Source organism: Protopterus annectens, chromosome 2.part0 (assembly GCF_019279795.1).
Source record: "Protopterus annectens isolate FY-2018-M chromosome 2.part0, PAN1.0, whole genome shotgun sequence".
In the NCBI taxonomy this organism is placed as follows: domain Eukaryota; kingdom Metazoa; phylum Chordata; order Ceratodontiformes; family Protopteridae; genus Protopterus; species Protopterus annectens.
The window spans coordinates 136,417,142-136,433,710 of NC_056728.1; the positions used below are offsets into that span (position 1 = coordinate 136,417,142).

At 42.5% G+C, this 16,569-nt stretch overlaps 1 protein-coding gene across 2 annotated transcripts in view; it reads left to right on the forward strand.

Moving 5' to 3' along the window:
* Nucleotides 1–16,569, forward strand: part of STK17B (serine/threonine kinase 17b) — a 443,751-nt gene that overhangs the window by 202,466 nt on the left and 224,716 nt on the right. The window contains exons 1-2 of one of the 2 annotated variants that reach the window (XM_044060624.1): nt 11,625–12,016; nt 12,297–12,509. In XM_044060624.1, the coding sequence (XP_043916559.1) occupies nt 11,982–12,016; nt 12,297–12,509 (248 nt within the window). In that variant the 5' untranslated portion in view covers nt 11,625–11,981. Of the gene's footprint in view, nt 1–11,624; nt 12,017–12,296; nt 12,510–16,569 lie in introns of those variants that run through there. The other variant, XM_044060623.1, reaches the window with a different exon arrangement.

The window sequence follows — 16,569 nt, forward strand, 5'->3', positions numbered from 1 at the left end:
AGATACAGATTCCACTTCCACACCTTTACCAACCCCAAAAGGTTGGCCAGACCTACCCCCAAATCAGTGGGCAGAGGCTCAATAGCAGGTTCTCTCTCTTCTAAGTATTAGGGCTATTCAATCTGTCGCAGCAGAAGAATGGGGACAAGGTTTTTACTCCAGACTTTTCCTGGTACCCAGAAAAGACAACAACTGGTGTCCTATCCTGGACCTGTCTATCCTAAACACCTTTTTGGTAATTCCAAAATTCAAAATGCCAACTCTTCATCAGCTGCTTCCCATGTTGGGCAAAAATGCCTGGTTGGCAACATTGGATTTAAAGGAAGTTTACCTGCACATCCCAGTAAGGGATTCTTGCAGAAAATACCTACGCTTCAGAGCAGGCTACATGCACTATCAGTTCTCTGCACTGCCCTTTGGCTTATCTACTGTGTCCAGGGTATTCATAAAATGCCTAGCTCCAGTCATTGCATTTTGCAGGCAAAGAAATATTCAAATATACCCATACCTGGATGATTGTCTAATTCAGGCAGAAAGCCAGGACATACTATTAAATCATCTGATATTTGTAAAGAAACTGCTAACCTCACTGGGGTACATCATGAATGAAATCTCATCTAGTACCCTGCCAACAAATTGTATTCCTGGGAGCAAGCTTGAACACAACTTCCCAGATGGCCTACCTCACGCCTGAGAAACAAGTTTATCTGACAGCCTACTTCAAATTACTGGCCACAAAGACCCAGTTAACTGCAAGGAAAATAGTGCAAGCTCTGGAGTTCATGGCCTCTTGCATCCTACTAATTCCATATGAAAGACTGCATATGAGGAAACTACAATGGTATCTAAAAAGCCTATGTTGCCAACATTCTCAGGACCTGGAATCAGTGATTCCTATCGTCCCTTGTATAAAGACAGAAATCCTTTAGTGGGCAGAGGCCTTCTACCTCAACAAGGGACTGCCTTTCACTCTACCCCCTGCCGCCCAAACCCTAACAGACGCATCAGACTATGCATGGGGGGCTCACTTGGCAGGGCAGTGCATTCAGGGCAAATGAAACCAGAATCAAATGCACCTGCATATCAATCAAAAAGAAATGTTAGCTGTACAGAATGTGCTGACAGCCTTCAAGGACCACATTCTTCCAGGACAATTATTGGTAAAAACAGACAACACCACTGTTATGTGGTGCATAAACAAGCAGGGGGGAACCCACTCATACCCTCTGCAGACTAGCCATGGCTCTGTGGAACACAGCCTTGAGCTACCAAGTGCACCTACAGGCTCAGTTCCTGCCAGGCAAGCTAAACTCACTGGCAGACGACCTAAGTAGAAATCTCATGGACCCACACGAGTGGAAACTGGAACCAAAGATATTCAACATGTTGAGAAACAAATGGGGGAACCCAGAGATAAACCTGTTTGCCTCCCCTCAGAACTACCAATTGGACAAATTCTGCACAAGGACTCCCCATGGACAAACTTGGGGAGTGGATGCCCTGTCCTTCACCTGGGAAAACCTCTCAGTTTATGCTTTTCCCCCTCTGCCTGTCCTCTCCTCTCCTCTCCAAAGTTCTACTAAAGATCAAACAGGGCAAACCAAGGACAGTACTCCTTGCATCCGACTGGCCATGCCAACACTGGTACCCCCTCTTGCGCATTGTGTCACTGCTGGAACCATGGCATCTGCCTCAGACCCCTTCCCTGCTGTCCCAGCAGGAGGGCCAGGTTCTGCACCCCCATCTTCAAACCCTGAACCTTGCAGCCTGGCTAATTACCTAAGCTCTCCATTACCATCCCTCAGTAAGCAAGTGCTGGATGTCATTCTGGAGGTAAGGAGGCCTAGTACTAGAAAATCCTATGCTGAAAAGTGGAAAAGATTCTGTTCCTGGAACCAAACTCAGGGGATGGGTACAACAATGCCCAGTTTACTGCATATTCTTCAATACTTAAGAGATGCTTCACAAGGGCCTTTCCTTCTCTTCTATTAAAATTCATGCCTTTGCCATTTCAGCACATTATAATATGGAGCCACCCCTCTTCTCTCACCCACTCCTGAAGCAATTCCTCAGAGGGGTCAAAAATTTAAGACCACCCAGGTGAGCCCCTACTCCAGCCTGGGAACTTAACTTTGTATTAGAAAAGTTCACTCTACCTCCCTTTGAGCCAGCTGCAACTGCAGAGTTGAAATTCCTTTCTTGGAAAACAGCCTTCCTTCTAGCCATCACTCCAGCAAGAAGTGTGTCTGAATTACAGGCCCTCATGGCAGTGGAGCCCTTCATCATCTTCCATGCAGACAGGGTGTCCCTCAGGACCAGTCCTTCCTTTATGCTCAAGGTGGTATCCAGTGTGGCCCTTAATCAGCCCATTCATTTGCCAACCTTCTTTTCTAATCCACAGAACAAAGGAAAATGAATACTGCACTCTTTGGACATGCACAGACAACTTAGATTTTATTTGGACAGGACTAAGCCTCTCAGAAAAACTGAACAGCTGCTAGTTGCCTTTGCTGCAGTGGCAGAGGGGAAGGCCATTTCAAAGCAAACCATTTCTAAATGGATAGGCCATTGCATTCATTTCTGCTATAAGCATTATGGAAAACCTACCCCACAGAGGATAAGATCACATTCCACCAGGGCTGCATCTACTTCAACAGGCTTTCTCAGAGGTGTTCCTACCTAGGGACATCCTAGAAGCTGCTACCTGGAGTTCTGTTCATACCTTCACCAAGCATTACCACTTGCCTATTTTCTCTAAATCCAGAGCTGGTTTTGCCACTGCAGTCTTGCAGGTCCTAATGCTCTCTAATTGCCTCCTCCCTTCCTTAGCTTTGGGAATGTAATGACTGCAACAGTGAAACACGAAGAACATAGTACAGTTGTGTACACTTACCACAAATGTAGATGTTCGAGTGTATTCACTGTTGCAGTCCTGGTTACCCTTCCTCCAGCCCCCTGACTTCCATTTGTTATACCTTTCTTCTTGTTTACTGTATTTAAGCTTTCTGGTGTATTTGCTTATAATTGGAGGTGTAACCTTGTATATAATTGCTTCCCCGTTATGGGGACACCTGACATCTGGGGCAAGAAAAACTGATGTAATGGCGTCGGCTGCATGCTTTATACCCCTGACTACCTGACGTCATGGAAGAAGAAACAGCAACCAATGCAGGACCCAAGACTTTGATAATAAGGCCGGCTGAGGGCTATCTGCAAGCAAATAACCCAAATGTAATGACTGCAACAGTGAATACACTCGAACATCTACATTTATGGTAAGTGTACACGACTGTACTTTTAAAATTATCGACAAAGGGAAGATAAATCTTCACACTTTGTTGTTTTCTAGAAGCCAAGTTATAGCCATGGCCTTAGCTGTTAACTAAACAGCTTAATAGGTTAAGGGCAAGGCAGAATGGCAACGGTGACAGAGAGTCACCCTGGAATATCCCCCTTTGACTTTTAACCCTGGGATAATAATTTGTCCTTTATCTTGGGTTAATTGCAAAGTGGCCTGCCACTTTTTCATGGTCACTGCAATGTAGTCAATCAGTGTAGGGTGCATCTTATACATTTTTAAGCACTCTTTTTCCATGAATGTGAGATACTATCAAATGCTTTTTTGTAGTCAATCCATGCTCTACTTGGATTCTTCCCCTTTTTACAGTTCTCTACTATGACTTTATTTAACAACAAATGATCCTTTGTTCCATATGACTTTCTTTTATTGCCCTTTTGTTCTACTGCCATAATTGAGATGTTCTTCGTGTTTCACTGTTGCAGTCATTACATTTGGATAATCTGCTGGCAGGTTGCCCTCAGTCGGCCTGAATAACAAAGTCTAAGGTCCTGCATCGGTTGCTGTCTCCTATTCCATGACGTCAGGTCATCAGGGGTATAAAATATGCAGCCGACGCCATTTTATTCAGTCTTTCTTGCTGCGCGGTGCCTGAAGCAGAAGCAGTTCGCAAGTGCCGGTCGGCCGACTCTTGAAATTTTCGCATTGGAGTTTCAGAACCAAAGTCTTCAACTAAAGCGAAGTACCCTGTTCGGGAAACTTTTTCTTGCTCCTTACTGATGTCAGTAAAAGTTAATAATTGCATTACTTGTGGGAAGCAAATACCTCGTAAGGATTTTTATTTGTACTGTGTTCCTTGCCTAGGCCCAGATTATAACGTGCCTTGCTGTCGGTTTTGTGCTAGATTTAAACAATGCACTATTAAGCGTTGGTATATTTTTGCTTCAAAATGTTTTGGATCCAGATATAATTACCCTGAAATGTCGTCTGTTAGCAATCCAACTACCGGAGTTCACAAAAAACGCAAAGAAAAAGACAGACAGTCGAGGTCCAAAACCGATGACGAAGCTTCTCCTAAGTCAGTCGCCAGTTCTCAGTGAGGCGCTTTCGCAGCCCCTGACACCTGCTACCGAGACCCATGCGGAGTCCGGTATGCCACGAGATTCTCATAGTATTGAACCCGCGGATGTCTCTTCCCTTGGATGGGTCCGGAGCTGCTGAGCAGGCACCAGCTTCTGAGGGTATTTTCAGGCCTCAACATTTCTATATAAAACCGACGCCAGCTTCAAAAACAAGACCAAAAACATCTTCTAAGTCTAAAAAACCAACGCATGAGCCACATGCTCAGGCCCCTGTGCCTAAAGAACAGATGATCAAAATGGCTGAGGACTTAATTACCTTGATCAGGGGTTCCCAACCCCCTCCCCCCCTGCTAAGAGGCCTAGGCAAGACACTGATTATGAATCTTCAGATCAGGTTTCAATTTCTTCTGATCAGGAATTTTCTATTCCACCCTATGAGGATTCAGATGCAGAAGAATCCATACCATCTGGATCTCCTCCTGAGGATTATTCTTTTGGAGAAACCTTGCATACTTTAAGGGAACATTTTCATTGGTAGAGTCAGGATTTCTCTGAATAAAAAGAGGCTTAGGGATTTCCTTCTTCCTCAGCATAGGCCTTTGGCAATACCTCCTGTATTAGACATTGTTGATGATGTGTTTTCGGAATCAAGCATGGCTCCTGATTCCCTACCTCCGGCTCCTAGTAAGCCAGACAGATATTACAGGGTCCCTGACTCCCACAAATTTTGATTCAAAAATCCTGCTGCTGATCCTGAGACTATCTCACAGGGTCCCAAAGGTGTAAAGGCCTCTACAGCCAAAAATCCTATCCCCTCTGATAGAGATTCCAGGGCGCTGGATAGATGGGGAAAGAAGGTTTATACGTCTGCAACCTTGGCAATTAGGGCCTTAAACTGCCAGTTTTGTATGCTTAAATATCAACAGCATGTTATGGGCTTATTGAAACAGAAAATTATGTTGATTTCTGATTGTGTGGAAAATAAAGAATTACAGGAATTATTGCATGCAGCAGAACAGGTTGGAAAGCATACTTTGCAATGTGGTTTTGATTCTTTGGAGGCCTCTTGCAGGGCCACAGTTACTGGATCTGTGATTAGAAGGCATGCCTGGCTCAAGGAGCAAAATCTGCCTGATCATGTTAAAGCTAAATTGTTGGATGCCCCTTTACAGCATGATACTCTGTTTGGTAATAAGGCAGAAGAGGTTTTAAAGAAAATGGAAGATAAAGCTAAATCTATGCAAACTGTAAAATATTTCTTACGAGTGCAGCCACCCAGGTTCAGTAGGCACTGGCCTACTAAAATTGGTCCTTTCCTGTGTCCAACAGAGCCTCTCAAGGCAAGTCCAGGCGCTCAAAAGGCTCTAGATACCAATCATAGGGTTCTTACAGGTCAAAGCAATGGGGTCCCTCCACCTCCAAATCTGGAGGAAACAAAGCACAACCCTACAGTAAGCAGTCTCAATGACTTCCTCTACCTTCACCAAGCACTTATCTTTTGGCAGCCCCCTTGGGGGGGAAAATTAGCAGTTCATGCTCGAAATTGGCAGTTAATTACCCAGGACAAGTGGGTATTAAACATAGTATCCCAGGGGTACAAATTTCATTTCCATACTTTGCCAATTCCAAACGGTTGGCCAGATCGGCCACAAAATCAATGGGCAGAGGCTCAGAAACAAGTTATGTCCCTCATGGATATTGGGACTATTCAACCTGTACCAGAACAGGAAAAAGGACAAGGTTTTTATTCAAGACTTTTCCTGGTACCCAGAAAAGACAATGCCTGGCGTCCAGTACTGGACTTATCGATTTTGAACACGTTCCTGGACATTCCAGAATTTCACAATGCTGACTTTGCAAAAGCTACTGCCTATGCTGGGCAGGAACGCTTGGTTAGTGACTCTAGATTTAAGAGAGGCATGCCTGCATATCCCAATAAGGGAATCGTGCAGAAGATACCTAAACTTCAAGGCAAGTTTTTTGCATTACCAATTCTCTGCACTGCCCTTTGGCTTATCTACTGCGCCCAGGGTCTTTACAAAGTGCCTGGCACTGGTAATTGCATTCTGCAGACAAAGAAGCATATAAATTTATCCTTACCTCAGCGATTGTTGGAAAAACTCACCCTGCCTCCTTTTGAACCAGCAGCTACTGCGGATATAAAATTTTTATCTTGGAAAACAGCTTTCCTCTTGGCAATCACTTCAGCAAGAAGGGTTTCAGAACTACAGGCTCTCATGGCTGTGAAGCCTTTTATTACATTTCATCTGGACAGGGTGCCCCTCACTTCCTTTATGCCTAAGGGGTGGTATCCAGTATGGCTCTTAACCAAACAATTCACCTGCCAACATTTTACCCAAATACGCAAAACAAGGGGGAGCGTTGTCTGCATTCATTGGACGTACACAGACAACTAAGGTTCTACTTAAACCGGACCAAATCTCTAAGAAAGTCTGAGCAACTACTGGTGGCATTTGCTTCAAGATCAAAGGGGAAGGCTATATCAAAGCAGACTAAGTGGCTAAGCCACTGCATTCGTTTCTGCTACTTGCACCATGGTAAACCTGTGCCCAAGGGAATTGGGTCACATTCCACCAGGGCTGCCTCTACCTCAGCAGCCTTTCTCAGTGGAGTTCCAACCAAAGACATTCTAGAAGCTGCTACTTGGAGCTCTGTTCATACCTTCACAAAGCATTATAATTTGCCTCTCTTCTCCAAATCCAGGGCAGGCTTTGCCACTGCAGTTCTGCAGGGTTTTATAGCCGCTCCTAATGCTATTTAGTTCCATCCTCCCATCCATAGCTTTGGGATTCTACCCAAATGTAATGACTGCAACAGTGAAACACGAAGAACATAGTACAGTTGTGTACACTTACCATAAATGTAGATGTTCGAATGTATTCACTGCTGCAGTCCGGGTTACCCACCCGTCATCCCCCTTTTTCTATAACTTCTCTTTCCTTCACTATTTTCTAAAGCCTTTGTGGTGTATTTGCTTTTAGATGAAGGTAAAGTTTATGCTGCTAAAAATGCATTTACATATATTGCTGTTTATTTATATATTTATGTGTGTATATATATATATATATATATATATATATATATATATATATATATTTGCTCCCCATTTGGGGGGCAACTGACATCTGGGGCAAGAAAAACTGAATAAAATGGCGTCGTTTGCATGTTTTATACCCCTGATGACCTGACAATTATGGAAGAGGAGGCAGCAACCGACGCAGGACCAAAGACTTTGTTATTCAGGCCGACTGAGGGCAACCTGCCAGCAGATTACCCAAATGTAATGACTGCAACAGTGAATACACTTGAACATCTACATTTATGGTAAGTGTATGCAACTGTGCTAGTTCTTCTAAATGACTATGCTGGAGAGACAGGTTTGTCTCCCAGAGGCTGCCCCGTCTCTGGAATAGACTTTTCATACACGTCAAACAAAGCACTGACCCTCTTCTGATGAGTGGATGGGAAACCACAAATTTGTCCCAGGGGTTCTACCCGTGTCCGTCACTAACCGGGACGACAGGTGCTGACTGAGGTTTCTTTTTGGGGATAAACTCTTGGCTAGGCTTGGAAGGGCCCTAGGGCCATTAGCCTAGTAACCTCCTATGATACTACTACAATTTTTTTTTTTTTAACTTTATTTATTATTACTTGTGACTCCCTGATGCGGTGTGAGGGGTTCTGATTTACCCTTTAAATCATCTACACAGACTAGCAGCTTTGAAGATATGACCCTGCTACCCTTTGATTACCTTTACACTGAGAACATGCTAAAAATCATGAGAGAAGCTAAAAGGCCAAGGGCAAGGAAATTTTATCAGGTGAAATGGAAAAGATTCTTTCTCTGGTGCCAAATGGGGCACCAGCAACCACTTCACATTAATAGACCTGTGATTCTCTGATATAGTTGTTTTCTTTGTCTAGCCTTTGCCTCAATGAAGGTACATCTTTTGGCTGCTTTAGCATGCCTGCCTATCCCTTCACTAGCATCCAGGCCACCAGTGAAACATTTATGAAGGGCATGCTCCACATAACCCCCCCCCCCACCCCCTTGAGTAGAGTTTCCCCACAATGAGATATCAAGTTTCTGTTGGAAAAACTGACCTTATTACCCTTTAAACAAGAAGTTTGTTCACTTTTGAAATTCCTCACCTGGAAAACCATGTTCTTGACAGTGGCCGTCTCTACAAGGGTCTCTGAACTACAAGCCATCAAAGGCAGGGAGCCTTTTGTGCTGTTCCCTGGAGATAAGGTGACCTTAATTGCTTAACCCTTCCTTTATACCAAACGTTATTACAGAGGTAGCACTGAACCAAGATGTCTAACTGCTAGTCCATCCATACATCCATCCTCAACCCTCTTTTTTTCCCATTTTACACAGTGGGTTGAGGTGTCACTTCAGTAGTGACAATAATCTTGAGCCAAGGTTTACACCGCCAGTGGCTAGCCCTGCCCCAGCAGTTTATCCGTGCCACTCACTCGTACACACACACTCACACTCATGGCCAATTTAGTGTGTCCAGTCCACCTACTGCACATACCTCTCAAGCTTAGTGCTAGAAGTCTGGACAAAGCCTGGCAAAATGGGGGGGGGGGGCAAAGGCCCAAACATAGGGACGGATTTTAAATATTGCTCTTATAAACTAAGAAAGTTGTTAGAATAACAGGGTTTGTGTTAACATGCATTTTCTGAAGGATTTGAAGTCAGAAACTCAAATGTATGTAGTTATTTAGTGTCTTCAATCCTCAGATCATGTCAGTGATTTGCCGGAAAATCACAAATTTTATGAGTGGCAGACAAAAATATGAGGATAAAATGTGGGCATTCTGCGAAAATCTGCACAGTTGAGAGGTATGCTACTGCATGTCTTTGGAATGTGGGAGGAAATCAGAACACCCAGAGGAAACGCACACGACCGCAGGGAGGACATGCAGACTGTACACAGAAGACACCCCCGGCCGTGTATCGAACCAAAGAACCTCTTGGTGTGAGGTGACAACGCCAACTTTTGCACCACTGCAGCCATGTCTAACTGCTAGTGTTCTTCCCTGATTCCCAAAATAAGGAGTAAAGTGTCATGGGAACCTGCTGAGTGAGCAACAGTACATTAAACAGTGCTGTTGTTTTTGGAAACCACTTTCACAAGTGTGTTCTTTTTCTTCCACTGTTGCATGACCTTTTTAGTAAGCAGGTATATATAAGTTCAGGGGATGTTGTGGTATCACCATATTGAAGGTGCAGAGGGGCTTGCTCCCCTTACAAAAAAAAAGGTTCACAGAAAGTGGTTTTATTGTGGTTCCTTTGGAGGATTGGCACCTGCTTAATATGCTTTTGATGTATCAGCATTACTCCAGTGGCTTGCACTTCCTGGATGTGCAAAAACTGTTCAGGAACTTCCTAAACAGAACTAAACTTTTTAGATCATCAAATCAACTGTTTTTCTCTTTTGTGGAAACTAAGCTGGGATTGCAAATGACAAAACAAACTGTTTCCACATTTTATTAACTTTTGCTACTCAACGAAAGGCAAGACATTGCGAGAGAAGGTCTGACCTCATTCTACTAAGGGCACTGCTCGTATTACATCCTTCCTGAGAGGGGTTTATATCTTGGGCAGTCTGGAAACAGCCACATGGACCTCATTTTATACCATGTCCAGTCACTGCAGGCTTAGTGCGATTACTAGGGCTAGGGCTGGATTTACTTCTGCTATTCCAAGGGGCATATCCAGGCTTAAATGAGACACTTGGCCAGCCTTCAACCTGGATTGGCTAAGATTTGTGCATCTTCCCTACAAGTTAAAGTTACAACTTTGACCCATGAAGAACATACTGCAGTTATATGTGTAACTTAAAAATATTAGTGTGTGGCTAGTGTTGCAGTCCTGTTTTCCTCCCTCTTCTCTCTACTGTAATGGGACAGTTTTGGTCTGGGAGCGGCACCCTTCTATTCCTTCCACCCTTCTTCCTTTCTTTCCTCATGTCTGAGGAGGACTTATATTCTCTGTGTCACAGAGTACACCTCTGCTGTAAGACAAATCAGCAGAACTTGTGATGGACACTGTATGACCCAACAGACCAAAACATGTGCATGGCTATGCCATCTTGAGGGGAGGCGAGAAAGAGCCAAAGATGGTGCATGTGGATGTCAACTGTGTACTAGGTATGGAGAGATGTTTGAAGTAGAGCATTGTCTGCCCTACTATGGTGGAAGGGCTGTCATCTCTGAAACGACAGGCCAGATAAACTCTGCATGTGGCTGAGATCCCTATAAATGTGTGCTACAACAGTGAACAACAGTCGAAAATCTACAGTTACGGTAAGTTGCCTGTGCAGCTGTACTCTTCCTTGCATTGGCATTGGCTCTTCAGATGCCCTTACATGTGGCACCTGTCCACTTCTCCTTTCTGCCACTTTACCAAATTTCAACTCATGGCATTATTTGTGGCATCAGCAGCCTACTTTATACCACTGGCTCATCCTTTGTTGGCCTGTTTGATGCCCTTCTTTTTAGCAGCTGTTTACTCTGTGTTGTCTGGCTCAGTGCTGTGTTTTTCTAGTGTGGCTTCTTCTGATGTTGGTCTATCCGACATTAGCATCTGTGACACTGACCACAATAATGTCACCTCTTATCTGACACCAGGATTGTCAGTTTCAGCTTACTTAACATTTGTAAGGCACCTCTCTTACTTTCTCAGACAGGAGCCTTTAACCGGAGCTGTCAGTGTGGTGTAGCCTGTTTTATACTGAGTGGCTACATTGGAGACGGCATGCAGCGAAAGAAAAAAGAATTGAGCAGCCAGTCTTTTCTTTATCATCAGTAAGGAGGTTGGAGGCGGAGCTAAGTGCTGTATGAATGTTCTTATCCATGTATTATGAATACTCAGAAAACAGGAAAGAAGTAATCTCCTGTTATGGTGAATACCTTTTACAGCTGCACTTTTCTGCAGCATTACTTTGTTGATGAAATCCAACCCTCACATTTGTGTTTTGTTCACTTAATCTCCCAAGAGATCATTCAGTATTACCTTGTTATTTGAGCTTCAGTCGACTGTGCTCAAAAAACACATTCCTTTAGATGCATACTTTAGCCTATGAGGTAATGTGGCATTACTTAATGCCTTTAAACTTTTGGTCTCTTGATTGTGTGCAGCATGGCTTCAGGACACTGATTGCAGTAACCTGATCACCTGATAGCTACTTCATGACCGTTCTCAGAGGAGGAAGAAGCTGGAGAGGATGGCAGTTTTGCTACTTATGATCTTTTACTGTACTGACAGTAAACATCTACTAATGTACTTCATTCTTTGGTTCTGGGTTTGATTTAACTTGAGCAAGCATCTTTATCCAAATTGCTGGGTCATTCCTGAAAAGAAAAAAATAAGTATTTCGTAACTCTGCTAACAAATAAGTTAAAAAGTAGTTCTAGGACAGTTGGCTGCAAACCAGCTGTGTCCTGATGAACAGTCTTGTTTATTCCTAGTCAATCTCTCTGTTGTGCAACTAAAAGTTCGGTCTGGAATGTCTTACCTGGTTAAGAAATACTTCTTGTAACTTGTCCTTTTACTCTCCGAATAGTGTATGGGCAGACACTATGAAAAAGCATTCTGCTACAGGTTAGAAGCTTACATTTGTCTTCAGCACACATTTCTAAATAGCAGTAATGAATATGTGTATTTTATATTATTTACATTGTTATATTTAAAATCTGTAAATGGTATGCCATGATTGGTAAACAGTGTTTATTTTTATTCTGCTATACCAGCGATCAGGATTTTAATCTACTTCTAGGAACAAGGCGTAGAAGTCTTTTTTCAAATAGTTAAGGAAGAAAAGTGATGGATGTAATACACCATAATGCAATGCGTGCCACTAATTCTTTACTTTTTTTTTAAGGGGAAAATTTGCTGTGGTTAAGAAATGCATTGAAAAATCTACAGGAAATGAATATGCAGCCAAGTTTTTAAAGAAAAGGAGACGAGGCCAGGACTGCAGAGCAGAAATTATCCATGAAATAGGCGTGCTCGATTTAGCAAAATCTAATTCGCGTGTGATTGATCTTCATGAGGTATATGAATCTACAAATGAAATCATCTTGGTATTAGAATAGTAAGTATATAGTTTATCATACTGCTGTTAAGCTGCAACCAGTGATTCATTTTTTTTGTTTTGTTTTTAAATCTGTTTACAGACTTCTGGAAGTCCATTTAAATGTTTGCTGACTTCATAAAAAAGTGCAGTTGGTAATTAATGTTACTGCACCTTAGGTTAAAGCTGCCAGCCTGTTGTAGTACTCTGCCACAAGGGTCATAAAGTAAGATTTATGGAAAAAAGTATTTTTGTTTTGTGTTACTTAATTCATAATGTAATCTAATTGATGCCTGGAAAAGGCTGTAAGCTGTAGTTAGTTTTATTCCCTCAGCCCTAATTTGCCTACTATGTGACCTTGAACAAGACACGTAAGTAGACAGTGCTTGAAGGCAACTGAGAATTTGGGCTAGGCTATTCAGTGGACACCTGGACTGTAGAACTAAAGAATTACAGCTACAAAAAGAAATGTGTACACCATTCAGTCTGTTTAAAATGTTATTTGTACATTCCCTAAGGAATGAACACCACTGCAATTTTTTTTGTTTACCATTGAGAAAGCTAACCTGTTAAACAATATGTTGACTTTCTACTTGCCTCTCAACTATTTGAACTAATCTTTAATGATTTGCCACTAATTTTCCAGAAAACCACAAATTTATGAAAATTGGAGGCAAAAATCTGGACATTCTTCGAAATCTGTACACTTGAGAGGTATGAGTCGCACACTGTGGTAACCTTTATGAATCCCCCTTGATATTTAAGGTTGCAAGAAAATCAGTAGGAAAACAAAAATTAGGATTAATAAGGTGGGAGTTATGCTTGTGTTGCTTATTCACTCAAAATGGTGCATAATTAGTGTAGGCATTCATGAATCCAGTTTCTTTTTTTTTTTTTTTGTCGTTATTTTTTGTTTGCTTTTTGTTTTTGTTCACCCAGATGTCAGCATGCTTTCTTTTGTGAATTGCACATCTGTGCATTTTCAGATGTTTTCGGATGTGACTTATGCAAGGCCTAATAGATTAAGAAACCATTTTAGACTATTGTAACATGATTAGTGTTAACTTTGCAGCTGTATTTTTGTGCATTCAGATTTTTAATTTACCATAATGTGTGCAGCACTACTGAAGAAGAAAATGTTTTTTATTCTTTGTTTCTGTCTTTCACTGCTGTTTGCATATTAAACAAACGAATAGTCATAGTCAGCTTAGCAGCATGCAATTTCAGTAGTGGTGCAGGTATATAAGTAGCATAGAATTTTCTCTTTTTTGTCCATGAAAATAAGCATCATTATCATAGCACGTCTGATGTGGATGGCACTAAGATGTATCCACTTCTGGCACTTACGTCTTGCCATTGTGTGACTGAACTGCAAATAATTACAGTATTTCAGTGTGCTAGACTTTGACTTCATTTTTTTTAACCAGATTGTTTAATGGAATCTTGGAAAGTGAGAAGATGCCTGAGGAGTGGAGAAGTGTATTGGTACCGATTTTTAAGAATAATGGTGATGTGCTGTGCTGTAGTAACTACAGAGGGATAAAATTAATCAGCCACAGCATCAAGTTATGGGAAACAGTAGTGGAAGTTAGGTTAGGAAAGGAGGTGATGATTAGTGAGCAGCAGTACGGTTTCATGCCATGAAAGAGCACTGCAGATGCAATGTTTGCTCTGAGGGTGTTGATGAAGAAGTACAGAGAAGGTCAGGAGGAGTTGCATTGTCTTTGTGGACTTAGAGAAAGCAAATGAAAGGGTGCCTAGAGAGGAGTTGTATTGTATGAGGAAGTCAGGAGTGGCAGAGAAGTATGTAAGAGTGGTACTGGATATGCACGAGGACAGTGTGACAGTGGTGAGGTCTGCTATATGAGTGACACATGCGTTCATGGTGGAGGTAAATTACATCAAGGATCAGCTCTGAGCCCTTTCTTATTTGCAATGATAATGGACTGGTTGACAGATGAGATCAGACAGGAGTCCCCATGGACTATGATGTTTGTGGATGACATTGTGATTTGTAGTAAGAGTAGGGAACAGGTAGAGGAGATCCTGAAGAGGTGGAAATGTGCCCTAAAGAGGAGAGTAATGAAGGTCAGCAGGACTAAGACAGAATATATGTGTGTGAATGAGAGGGAGGATAGAGGAATGGTGAGGATGCAGGGAGTAGAGTTAACAAAGGTGGATGAGTTTAAATACTTGGGATCAGCAGTTCAGAGTAATGTTGAGTGTGGAAGAGAGGTGAAGAAGAGTGTGCAGGCAGGGTGGAATGGGTAGAGAAGAGTGTCCGGTGTGATTTGTGACACACTTGTACCAGTAAGAGTGAAAGGGAAGGTCTATGTGATGGTAGTGAGACCAGCTATGTTATGTAGGTTGGAGACTGGCACTGACAAAAAGACAGGAGTCTGAACTGGAGGTGGCAGAATTAAAGATGTTAAGATTTGCATTGGGTATGACGAGGATGGACAGGATTAGAAATGAGTATATTAGAGGGTCAGCTCAGGTTGGATGGTTTGGAGATGAAGCCAGAGAGGCAAGATTGTGTTGGTTTGGACATCTGCTAAGGAGGGATGCTGGGTATATTGGGAGAAGGATGCTAAGGGTGGAGCTGACAGGTAAGAGGAATAAAGGAATGCTTAAGTTGAGGTATATGGATGTGATGAGAAAGGACATGCAGGTGGTTGGTGTGACAGAGCAAGATGCAGAGGACAGGAAGAAATGGAAACAGATGATCCACTGTGGCGACCCCTAATGGGAGCAGCCGAAAGAAAAAGATGACGACTTTGACTTAATTGCTGTGCTGTCTTCATAATGGGTGTCTGCTGCTGGATGGTGATGTCCAAGATCCCTTAAATCAGGACACTGTCTGCAATGCTACAGACACTGCAGCAAAGATGGAAAGTAGTTGGCCTCTGTCTCATACAGCTCTCTCAGAATGATATGATTCAAACCTCTGAATGGCAGATGCCAGATCTTTTGCTTGTCTGAAAAGTAAGACTTTCTTAGTACTGTTTTCAGCTTTTGTGGTTTTCACTGTTTAGAATCTTCCAAAGGCACTGACTTTTTCTTTTTTGTTTTTGTTTTATTTTTGTTTTCTGTAGGACTGTATACAGTTCCTCCTGTTTACCCTTTCCTTTACCCCGAGGATCTGTGTTTTTTTTTTACTAATATTCTCATTTTATGTTGCCTACCTGTATTTGCACCCACCTAGAAGAGCATTGAAGTTTTGTCAGGATAATCTTGTATCAGAAAGCCTCAACTTGTGTACAGGGAGGTTATTCTCCTAGTACTTTCAATTTGGCTGATTTTATTTCTTTTTTTTTTCTTTTTAGCATTCGTGCTAGGAGCACATGTGCCTTGCCAGCACAGCCTGTATTTCACACTAGGTTCTTTTCTGTTGGCGTTTCCACAGTTTCAATCTCAGTTGTGTAAAAATATGTATGCGAAACATGAGTGTTTGCATGTTTGCCAGGCTGATAGTTGGGATCTGTACCACAATGGTCTGTACTGTCCAGAGGAAGTGCACAGTATGAAGCACTGCCGTAAGTGTCAGCATTTCACTCCAACCCCATGATACCTTGGGGGGGAGAGACTCCATGTTTACTTGACATTTTGTAAGATGATAGTGGTTCAGAGTACATGGAGCAGAGACTGGCAAGATGGTCCCTTGCTTGATGGTGATTCAGAGTGCGGATGGCAGGGATTGGTTTATGGTTCCTTGCTTGATCCCAAGTCAATTCTGGAGCACTGAGAAGGATGTAATCATACCCTTCTGGAGCCATGTTCATCCACAGAATGGCATCAGGTATCACTTTTTCACTTGCTCCCCTTTATACTAGTGAGGGGTTGCATTGGACACGTCCCTATGTGTAAACCCTGCTCATAACAATTCAAATGGCTGGCACTCAGCAGTGATCTGCCTACACCCAAAGAGGGGTCCATTGACTACCTTGGGCAGAACATGGGAGTTCCACAGAAGGTGAATAGCCATGGTACCAGAACTTGAGGAATAAATGGTTCCATTTTACCATCTTTTTCTTTGTCAGCATTAATTTCTCATCTTGGATTGTGTTTTATTTATTTATTT